This window comes from Cheilinus undulatus, linkage group 15, assembly GCF_018320785.1.
Source record: "Cheilinus undulatus linkage group 15, ASM1832078v1, whole genome shotgun sequence".
NCBI classification, from domain to species: Eukaryota; Metazoa; Chordata; class Actinopteri; order Labriformes; family Labridae; genus Cheilinus; species Cheilinus undulatus.
This window is the reverse complement of record NC_054879.1, coordinates 29,345,328-29,357,084: the sequence shown is the minus strand read 5'-3', so window position 1 is coordinate 29,357,084 and position 11,757 is coordinate 29,345,328. Positions and strand designations below refer to the sequence as shown.

Sequence of the window (11,757 nt, the reverse complement as noted above, 5' to 3'; positions counted from 1 at the left end):
TCTTACTATTGGCACAAAACCCAAATATTACTGTGTTGAATTACAGGTTTGAAAATGAGGGTGCAATAGAGTCATAAAAGGTATAAAGCGTTTCCTGAAAAACTACATTTAATGTCAGATTTGCTGTACATACAGTACACGGGTTAACAAGTCAGGATCTTTATACTCACTGCCTGAGCATCAAGTCCGACGTGCCAAGAATCTAGAGAATAGAAGGCTCAGACTTTTTTTTTTTCCCACAAGCTGCAAGCATCTCTGCAAAAACTGAAAGCACACTGATAAACAGAGTTACATTTACCTCATTTTAACAGATGAATATTTATGTCCAGAAACGTGTCAGTCCAGTGAAACTATTTTCTAAAGTACTGGAGCTTCATGTTTCCACATCAGTAGATATGTCAGAGAAATATGAACAGGTAGATGACACTTCAAAAATGTATAGACATTTTTCATGTCTAGAATACCTGGTTTCCTTTTTTTATAAAGGACGTTTTCCCCTGTTCTCCAAGAGCACCCAACTTTGTTTTACAGTTCTTCCACTGAAGTCATACTGAGCAGTCAGTCGTCCCTTTTGTTCACTGCAGTACAATAACACTTCAGATTTGGATGCTTTCATTCTGATTTTTTCCTGGATCAATTAGCTAATGAATCAAATCACTAGTATGGAGCTTTATTGAGGTACAATCCAACTTTTTATAACATAAATTAATCTCAGAGAATTGAGGTGTCAAATAAGGCAGCAGTTTAACTGTTTTATTTCATTTACCAACAATATCAGTGTAAAATCACAGAGTTCAGTAAAAAATTATTGTGCCAATCACAAGAATGGGAATGAATTAAAGTCTCGGTTATCATATCTAATAACAGAGTTTAACATGAACTTTTTTACTTACCAGCCACTGTGGCTAGTAGTTTCCCAAAGTTACTAGCCATTCTAAATTTTCAACAGCCATAATTTCTTGCTTGAAATAATGATTTATATGGTAAAGACTAGACTAACCTTGAAGTGTTTTTCTTATCCACTCTGGAAGAAAACACAAATTGACTAACAAAGTTTGTGGTCTAATAAAAAGTGGGCAAGGATCTAGCGCTTTGCATTAATTTTAGGGAAAAACTGTCCCCTTCATATACAAAACGGCCTTAATGCAATAAGCATCATCCCTATAATAAAGCACAGGATGTATCACAGATAAACCAGCCCGCTAAAGTGGCCACAGCTGAAATCCACCTGTGTTTGGCTGGTTGGCAGGTGTGAATGTTAAGCTAATAACTCAGATCTATTGGCTGCATACATGAGGAAAATTCAGAGGAAGATTAAATGTATGAAACAGAGTCATATCACAGACAATCAGCTATCAGCAAGTTACTCTACATGTAAATAAACGATCAAGCAAAATGTTTACAACATTTTTGATTCAAGTTTCAGATCATCTTTTATGTTAAATAATCCAAAAGATTTTTGAAATGAATTTTAGAAGCAGGATTTCCTGAACATTTGTACAGGAGGGTTTGATATGACTCAGCTGTGCAGCTCATCATCAGTATGTGGCGCTGTTTTGGTAAATTATCCTCTGTCTTTAAAGTATGCAAGTGCAGGATGCAAGGATATTCAAAATTCACTTGAGAAAGACCTCATGATGAGGGGAAGACCTATAGACATTGATCCATTATTCTATTTCACTCCATTTTCCACTGATGATGACAAATGTTCATTTATTTTCCTCAAGATCTTGACTTATTGAGCTTCCAGCCTTGCTTTAACAAACTGGTTTTCCATGATGATGAGTTAATTTCTCTAGAAAACAACCTGAATTTACACATTGTCATGGGAAATGGAGTAAATAAAATGCATGCATGTCCTTTCAGGGCTTTTTGTTATGTGCTTTTTGGGTCATATCCTTTGCTCCATGTAATGTTTAGATTTGAACATTTTTTCATTAAATAGATTAAAGTGGCTGCCATATTTCAGAAATTCAGATTGCATTTATGCATTAATGAGGTGGTGGGTGGTCCTAAGGTGAGACCACTTATCTGAACCAAATCATAACTGATATATTTCCTGACTTTAGAGGTTTAAAAGCAAGGGTTCAAGCTGCTTCATGAAGCTAAAATGTCCTTTCTATTCTGCCTTTTTTTGCCTCACGATTCAGAAACTCTTTTCAGGCTGCACCTTTATCTCCAAAAGTGACAGCAAGAGATTTTCTGAATATGACGGTTATAATGGATGTTATTTGTAGGTGTCTCATTATGAAGAAGAGCAATTTCCTCCTGTTGTGGATTAATGGAACAGGGATTTTTTTTTCCCTCTGCAGGAAGAACCTGGATTTTAATGACTGGTGCTGCAGGTGGAAATCAGTGACTGCTTGAAGTGCTACTTGAACTCAAAATGCTGTGAGTGAGTGGCAGCTGTGATATGTTTTTTTTAGTAAAGCTCACAGTCAGGCCTTAGTTGGCTGGCTGTTTTTGAAAGGTCAGAATTATTATGTGTGAAGCTCTGAAGACTCTGTTTGCTCCAACTCCAAGAAAAGCAATCACTATTGTTCCTAAGCCCAGCAGAACTTCAGCCTCCCGTCTCCTTAATAACCTTACCTTGAGTTCTTAAATTTACCTAAAAATGCAAGATTTTAAACAATAAAACTCCATCAGAATTACACCAGCTCATGCACATCATGAGTTATTGAATTAGCTATTAACCAAGACCCTAAATCACACTTATTAGACATAACAGGCAGTGATTTGAGTTCAGTATAAATACAGTTATTAAATCTATAATGAAGGAACACTCAGGCTGCTAATCAGCAGATTAGCACTTTCCTTCTACCTCTTCCATCATCTATAAACTATAATCATGATAACAAAAAAGGAAGACAAAGGACCTCTGTGGAAACCCAGTCATGTGGTGTTGCTGCCATCTGTTGGTGAGAAATGAACAAATGAAGCAAGAATCCAAAATTTTGGCATTAAGACTGCTCATGTAGGGATGGATTCAGCACAGGGTGGAATTAAGATTTAATTCAGTACCACTCACCTTTTTGTGCTGAAATATAATAGCACAATGGCTTCTTGCATTCTGGGTTTGACGCTTGCTGCTGTCAACTGTTACAGCTGTTAGAACTACTTTAAGAGTCATGTCTGTTTGCCATGATGCTTAAAGGATTGGTTCTTAACTGGTGGGCCAGTACCCCAAGTGGGTTGCAGAGTAGTACTCAGGAGGTTAGGCACACTTTTTATAAACAGTGCGTTCAGAAAGTTTTCAGACCCCCTTTACCTTTTTCAATTTTGTTGTGTTGCAGCCGGATGCTTTATTTGTTTAAATTCCTTTTTTATCTCATTAATCTACTCTAGTGACCCATGATGAAGAGAAAACAGAAAGATTTTTTTGTAAATGTATTTAAAAAAAAATAAGTTGAAGTACTGAGTTGTATTATTTATTATGGCGTATGCTGCCGACCTCTTGGCCAGGTCACCCTTGTGAAAGAGATTTCGGTCTCAATGGGTTTTTTATCTGGTTAAATAAAGGTTAACTAAAAAAATAAAAAAAGCACCTTTGGCAGCATTTAAAGTCTTAAGTCTTTTTTAATATGATGCAACAAGCTTTGCATACCTGAACTGGGGAATTTTTTTGTCATTCTTCTATGCACATCCTCTCCAGCTCTGGTGCTTTCTTGCATCTCCAAGCATGCCTTCATGTGTTTTGCACTGATGAGAGGCTTCTGTTGGCCCCTCACCCATAAAGCCAAGATAAGTGGAGTGTTAGGGTGATGGTTGTCCTTCTGGAACTTTGTTCTATTTCCACACAGGATCTCTGGAGCTCACTCAGAGTGCCATTGGGCTCTTGGTTAGGCCTGGCAAGGAGCTCTGGAAGAATCCTGGTTGTGCCAAACTTCCATTTGAGAATAATAGAGGCCACTGTGCTCTTGGGAACCTTCATTGCAGCAGAAATCTTCTGAAGCCTTCCCCAGATCTGTGCCTGTCAATAATCCTGTCTCTGAGCTCTGGAGGCAGTTCCTCTGACCTCATGGCTTGGTTTTTGCTCTGATATGCATTGTCATCTGCGAGGCCTTCTATAGAGAGGTGTCAATTTAATCTACCATAGGTGGACTCCAATCAAAGTGTAAAAAACATCTCTGCAGCAATCAAAAGAATTGGGAGACCCATCTGGAAAAGTTGACTCATTAATGTAATGAAATAACATTTATGCATGAATGTCCTTTCTTTTGATTTCTGTCACATTTCAATTCCATCTTGGCTCCAATCTGCTACATGTTACCATTAAAGTTAGTTAGGATTCAGTGTTTGGGCTTTGAGGCGGAGACCGGGTTTGGGCCCCCATCAGAAATATTACTATCTCCTGTTTTAGGTTTAAAAATTTTTAATTTGTTGGAATCAAAGGCCAAAGGATGATTGTATACTATTTCCTACACAGTGGTTTTCTGAAGCCTTAAAGTGTACTCTATTGACTAGGCTAAGACAACAGCTCTAACGGGCGTTTATCTAAATCCATTATTGAGCTGCCAACACAATAAGAATAAAGAATCAAGATGAAATCAGGATGTACCTGTGAAACATCAGGAGTTTATTTGACTGTAAAAAAAAAAAAAGGAGCATAGTGTTTGGCATGACAACAAAAACAACCCACGGTTTTGTCTCTGAAGCTTTTTGTCACAAATTCTGCCTTACCTTGTCATCTTATCAGATTCATCATGAAATCAAATAAAAATGGGAAAGCAGGTGATACTCTTCTACTCTTTAAACCTAAAAGTATTGAATTATCTCTGTTCTGTGCCTTTTTCTCTAACACAGGACTTCATGGCACATTCCTGCAGAATAATCAGTAGAAAAAGCAGCTCACTTTGAGCTCAGAATGGCACTGCATTCAACGAGTCAAAAGGGAGGACACTTAAAATGTAAGTAGTGGTTTGTAGAGATAATGGCTGCAGCAGAACAGGACAGAAACAAAGGAGAAACCACCAGAGTAGACCAGTGCAAGCTTCATTTCATTTGACAGGCTCAGAGCAAATATTTGGATCGAGAACCAAGTTATTTTTCTATACCATGAAAACAAAAGTGAGACAAACTCTGATTAAAAATAAAAGATTAGCAGTACAAATGTATATTCTTTCATTTATTTAATAAAAGTCCAAACTCAATTTGTTAAAATCATATATTGCCTTTGTAGGAAAACCTGACTGGTTCTTTTTTCTTTCTGTCATCGAGCCCCATTGCATTTCTGGGTAATCTTTTGAAATTTTAACTCAGATAAAGATGCCAATGAAATGTCTATAAGTGTGCCAATGACACACTTATAACAATAGTCCATACGTTTTGAAAAGATGCACAGTGACTATATTTAAGATTAAGATGAAATGGCAAAATAGGGCTGCAAAGGTAACTTACAAATGCACCCAACTGTGACTCGATTACATTTTAGGGATGCACAATATTATCAGCATGATTAAGACCACCCCTAAGGAAGGGAGACTGAGTCAGATTTCTAGGGTCCAGCCTCATGGAGGTCAGCACAGATGTGTTCCAGCAATGATAACTATTCTTAACCTTATAGTAATGATTTATTAGGGTAGCAAAAATCCCAAATCAAATTGTATTTACACTTCAAAATGTAAACCCCTTCTGTTCAAAATGATATAAGCTTTTTTTGGAATTTGACCCTTGTGGCCTGACTTGTTGAATTTAACAGTTAATTGCAAATTCCACATACTCCATGTCCACAGCATTGTATGTGCACTGCAGTTTGACCAACAACACATGCCCTTGTAACACCTGCAAACATTATAACCACCCACAAACATAATAAAGCACAAAGATCAAACAAATCAGCAGCTTTTAACTTTACAGTCTCTTAAATATAATACATCTCCCACAAATGCTGTAGCCGTTGCCTACTGCAAACTTTCTGACAAATTTCTCAGGAATGTTATAGTAGTAACATTTGCAGGGATTTATTATGTTTGGGAAGGTCAAAATATTCTGCTTTTAAAAAAATGTAGTAATTTCCCCCAGATGTAAAAGAAAGATGAAAACTACAGTAACTGTTTGTTGTATTTTTGTTACATCTTTGTTTGTTGTAGCCTCTTTACATCCTCTAGTGGATTCAAGTCAGCTTAAACCCAAGTCATATAAAATTTAAAAAATGTAATGGCAATTTCTTTTGTTCACCATGAAACACAAAGTAGTTTTATGGGAGACTTAAAACAGTGAACTGTGGATTTAAATGTGGATTCAAATGTTGAACAGCATGTTTCCCTGTTGGCAATTTATCCACTGTCCTCCTTTATGAATAATAGCATAAAAAGCACAGAAATATATCTTAAAAAAACAGCGCTTGGAGGAAACTGTAAATAACATATAAAAACACTGTTCACCCAGCGAGTTTTATTGTTTTATAGTACCTTAAAATCCCACTCCCAAAACTTTGAGTGGATCTTAAAACCAACTCGAAAGTCCTTTTTTTTTTTTAGTTCCAGGAAGTTTGTTGTTTACAACAAAAACTTGCTTTAATAAGGAGAACCAGCACAGCCTTTGTCCTGTGAGTTTTGTTTACATACAAAAAAATTACTGATATTTGAATCAGATGAACTACCTTTGAGGGCTTGATTCAAGAAGAACCCTTCGGACATTGCAGACTTTTCCAAAACTGTTACCGATCCCCTCCTTTTCCAGTTGAAAAAAATTGTGCTAATATTCACAGCTCTACTGGTATTTTAAGGCCTTTGAAAAACTTCCTGTTTCATGGCAAAGAAGAAATTGCTATGACTCAGTCTTTTGATGTCAGTTTTGTTTGCGTACAAGAAAACAGTTTATATCTGTCAGCTCTCTATGAGCTGTAGAACTCCACATTTTTGGATCAGCTGAAACCCCTCTGATGACTTGATTTAAGAAGAACCCCTTGGATATTGCAGAATTCCAAAATTTGTCAAAAAAGCTTAATGGTGAACAAAAACTTGCCATGATTATGTTTTTTGGATCTGACTCAAGCTTAAGTTGACCTGAACCCACTAGCAGTCGTAAAAGGGCTACAACAAACAATGATTACAACTTTCATTTTTCATGTTTACACTACATTTGTGTCCATACAATTTTGAGGGACTGATTTTTACCTTCCCACAAATGTGACAAATTTCTGCAAATAGTTATTTTTGTTTGCTTTAAGCAATTGCTATTACATTTGTGGGAATTTTATTGCATTTGTGGGATTATAACAATTAAAGCTGGAGATTTGTATTAAGTTTGTGGTTACGTGTGTGGGAAGTTACTATGTTTTCAGGTGTTACAGCCATCGCCTGTTGGAAAAGTTTTTACACACACACAACTGGAGGCAAGAGATCACAGGAGCTTAGGGAAATCACATGGTAATGAGTCCAGTGTGAGAAAAACATGTTTGAAACCGATTACTTTGCCTTTCTGAAGTGGATTTGCTGTTCACTTCAATATTATCCTGTGATTTTTTTTTTTTTTTTTAATTTCACCACCATGGGTTTATGTGGTCTTAAATGATGCGTGATATCATATAAAAACCTGTGGTTTTCCACCTTTGAAAAATTAATTGCTCTTCATTTACGGTGGTATTTTTTCTGTGCCACTCCAACTGAGATTAGACATAATATGATACTGATGAGATAAACAGTCAGGAGTCTGTGCATTGTGTTGTATTTGAAGCTGACCAGATGCTCTGTGCAGTCCTGTTCCTGTTTGAGTCAATCAACAGTGGCATCCAATTGAAATAGACCTGGTGAGAATCTTGAGTGGAGCAGACAGACCAGAGCATGTGCTGTGGGGTTGCAAAAACTGACAAGAGGGGGAAAGATTTATTCCCGAGTGTGCTTTGCACGCAGATTGCTAAGAGGCAAGAGTATGTGGGATTTGAGGGTTAAGGCCTGTGTCCATAGCCGGCTTTTTTAGCCTGGCAGCCCTTATCTTTTAATTCTAAGTCAGTGTAGTCCAGCATTCTGAAGGCTCAGATACATCAGTTGTTTCTTTCCTACTTTTGGAACAGCGCTGTGCTTTTCAATGTCATTTCTCCCTTACTTGCCAATCAGGATCAAGAAGGGGCAGGACTTCTGACAATAGCAGAAGAGAAACTGATCTTACAGTCTTTCTCCATCTTGGTTGGTAGTTTTCAGGTCTGCAGCTGCTGCCTGGGTCAAGACTGGATTCCTTTACATTTGTCTACATGTCTCCTGTGCGATATTTCCTTGAAACATGGAAATACGAGGTACATAGAGATATTTTAAAGGAATGTCACTGACTCTACCAAAAAGAGGGTTTCATTTTTTTGTATTGTAACAACAAGAAGAGCTGGCAAGATGCACTCTTGAAATGAAGTCCTAAGTGCTGCAGTGCAAAAAAGCCGGCTACGAACATGCAGCCTTAGGCCTTTCAAGGGCCCAGCCATTTCTTTGGGCAGACCTGAGCATAATATCACTATTGGCAGATAATAGCTTAAAAAGCCAATATCAGTATTGGCAGGTATGAAAAATTTCTACTGATTTTTACAGCCAATATAAACATAAAACAAGAAGTAAAGAAATTTGTGTTTGGTACATTAGTTCTTACTTGTAACAATGCTTCTTGGCAATAAACTTTATACCGTTGAAAAGCCTGTTTATTACCCTTTTAAGTAGTGCCACATTTGTAAGGAAGATTTGGCACATTTTTCATGGGCACAACCCACATACTCAGCTCTGCTGCTCATCCCACAAATGCATGATACTTACAAATGTGGCATCATTTAAAAGGGTAATAAACAGGCTTTCCAATGGAGATTTACTACCAAGAAGCATTGTTACAACAAAGAAATAATGTTCCAAACACAAATTTCCTTATTTTTTGTTTTAAGTTTATATGAGCCGTGATTATCGGCTAAGTGTATGAATAAGTTGTGCAATTTTAAGCAGAATCAACATAGCTACCTCAGCTTAACTTTTATTCTTTCTTTTCCTCATTCCTCAAACTTTAAAGTGTGTAAAAAAGACTGGAATTTGAGTTGTGAAATACAACAGCTTTCATTTTTTTCCCCTTTGGGAAGAATGTGTTTTTTGTTTTATTCAGGAACTTAAGAACAAGTCTTAGGGAACAATCATGCTAATCTGATTGTCAGCTCTGTTACAGATCCTGGTATGAATGACTGTTTTCATGTGCCAAAACAAATGGGCATCGTAATAAACAATAAGATGAATTTATTTCATTAACAGGTCATACTGGGTCACTGGTATTGGCTAAAACAAATATCTAAAGCTCAGAATATTAAAAAAAAAAAAAAAAAAAACACTATTGTGCATCCCTATTATGCCACATTTGACCAAAACAAAGGCAGCAGGGAGAGCTCTGATTGGTCAGACTCAAAAAAAAGGAAATTTCAGCTGGCCAATCAGAGCTGTAGAGGGTTAATTAGATATCAAATTAGCTTTTTAAATCTAGCTAGGATTTATTTGTATGAAAAGATACTATTCGCATATATATTGACCATTAAACATATCCGTATTGAACACTGATAATGTCTTAACGTATTCTGGTGGCACTTTCACTTTAATTGATTTTAAGTCAATCCTAACCCAGTTTTCTTTAATTCTCACACCTTTGAGAAATGCGTGCTTAAAAACTACATTTAGGATGTCAGAAAGGTTGGGGAGTGATATAATCAGATATTAATTTATAGATTCGTTAAACTACTAGGATGCTGGACTCACTATGTTTTATTTATTATGTAAGAAACTTGAGTTTCCATCTAAATGTTTGCTGCACTTTCTGACCCGGCCAAGACAAACAGAACCAGCTGTAATGTTTGGTAAGAACTTCACTAAGAAAACAAAAAACTCCAAAGTCTATGAATCAAGGCAGGTGAAAGACAGTTTGCTGCTAATGTTGAGTGACACTGTAATACTGAAGAAAACAGCTCTGATAAGAAAAAGCAAAATGGCAGGAGAGGACACACTTTCACGTGGACTCATCTGCCCCAGTCCATAGAATGAGCATCCTCACCACTGTCAGAGTTCATATTAAAGGCCTCATCGGAGATCATTGGACATTCATTGGGTCATACCATCTGATTGAGCAAGCAAAGAGAGGGAGGGGCAGGGCAACGCAAGAAGAGGTGGACGGCTGAATGAACCAGAGTGCCCAAAGACTGCTGTCATCTAGTCCATCTTTCAGAGCACTCAGTTTGACATTTCCTTCTCAACATGAGATTCTAGCAGACCAGTGAAGGGGTATCATCAGAAACGCTCGACTTCCTGCAGACCTAAAGTGCTCATTTTGGTGAGAAGAGCAAGAAGAGCAGGCATTCTGCTGGGATTTACGGGACCTCAGCTGTGGCAAAAATGCTCAGACCAGGCGACACCTGTGAAGAGTTCAGAAGTCCCAGCATGAGAGTGATACAGTATCTACATCTGAATACACATTGGTGTTTAAAGATAGCTCTCTAATATATTAATGTACAAAATATAGAATCTTAAAATATCTGATCAGGTTTGGTGTTCTGAAGTCAAAATACAAAACGTCGAAGAATAGAAAAGCTCTTCAGTGACATCCTCTTTGTGTTTGGTGTGTTTATACGCTGACGATACTGCCGTGTATGTTTGTGAATTTATACTCCTGCACTGAAGCTTTCTGTAAACACTGGAACGTTTTCTCTCTGATCGTACGATAAACAATCTGACTGTCACTCTCCCTGTAAGACACACTCATCAACATACTGCCTCCATTTATCTGCGTATCAATGTAATGTGATTAGATATTGGAAATAGTTGCTGGCTGAGTGTCCACACTGCAGTTTTGTACCTGTATCACGACAAAATGTGTTTCACATACAGTACTTAAAATCATATACATACACATAAAACTCTGTGTTTTACATGTACATATACACTTCAGCAGGAGAAGGCAAAGAGAAAGAGAGGAAGTGATGTAGTTCATGTCCACGTTTGTCCTCAGAAAATCACCAAATAAGCGCATTTTCCTTAAGGACCCCGACTTGCACAGCTGGAAAAATCTGTCCGTACTGTCCGCCTTCATTGGACATCTTTGGTCTCAATGGCAGATTGAGGTGCTCATTGTCTCCTCCACAGGCTGAGCTTTAGGGTAAATTTACCACCCAACTCCACTGTGGCCTTAGAAGGTACTGACATCCAGAGAAGGGACACTTCAGTTAGTGTCAGTCCACCGTGAGGTCCGTAAACCTGATCGTCATGTCAGATTTCTATTTGAGTCATAGTTGGGGTTAACTGCTCGATGGTCCAGAGGTGAGGAAATAGGTCATCATCTCTCCCTTGCCTTTGACGGTGACCACACCTCTGTACTCCAGTGTGTAGTTATAGGAGCTCAGGACCTGGTGCAGGTCTGCTGTTACCTGGAGACAGAGGGAGAAAGAAACAATGACAAAAACAGTTGCCGCAGGTGAAAGAAAGTAGTGGCGGTTTGTTAAAATTCAGGGGTAAGTAAATACAAGTTTCTCTACTCCATTTTGGGTTTCACACAGTCAAAGTTAGCTGTAGTGTTTCTTTAACTAGAGTCATATGAAAGTTGAAAATTCTGGAAAGCACTAAAATGCTCTGCAATTTATTTTGATTCCAGGAACAAAGAAATGTCCTGGACAATGCTGTGATGTAGTTTGAATTTACTTCTATTATAATAGCTTAATTAAAATTGTACAAAAATATTTTTAATTTCTTTCATTTCTTACTCTGAATTGTAAAAATGAAAATATACTTTCTTGCCTTTGTATTTAAATTGTGAATATAA

The 11,757-nt window shown here is 37.5% G+C and overlaps 1 protein-coding gene across 1 annotated transcript in view; it reads right to left on the bottom strand.

Moving 5' to 3' along the window:
* Positions 1-8,797: 8,797 nt before the first annotated feature.
* Positions 8,798-11,757, bottom strand: part of adcy5 (adenylate cyclase 5) — a 117,781-nt gene continuing 114,821 nt past the window's right edge. The window contains exon 21 of the mRNA XM_041806900.1: positions 8,798-11,365. Coding sequence (XP_041662834.1) covers positions 11,237-11,365 — 129 coding nt within the window. The 3' untranslated portion in view covers positions 8,798-11,236. The remainder of the gene's footprint in view (positions 11,366-11,757) is intronic.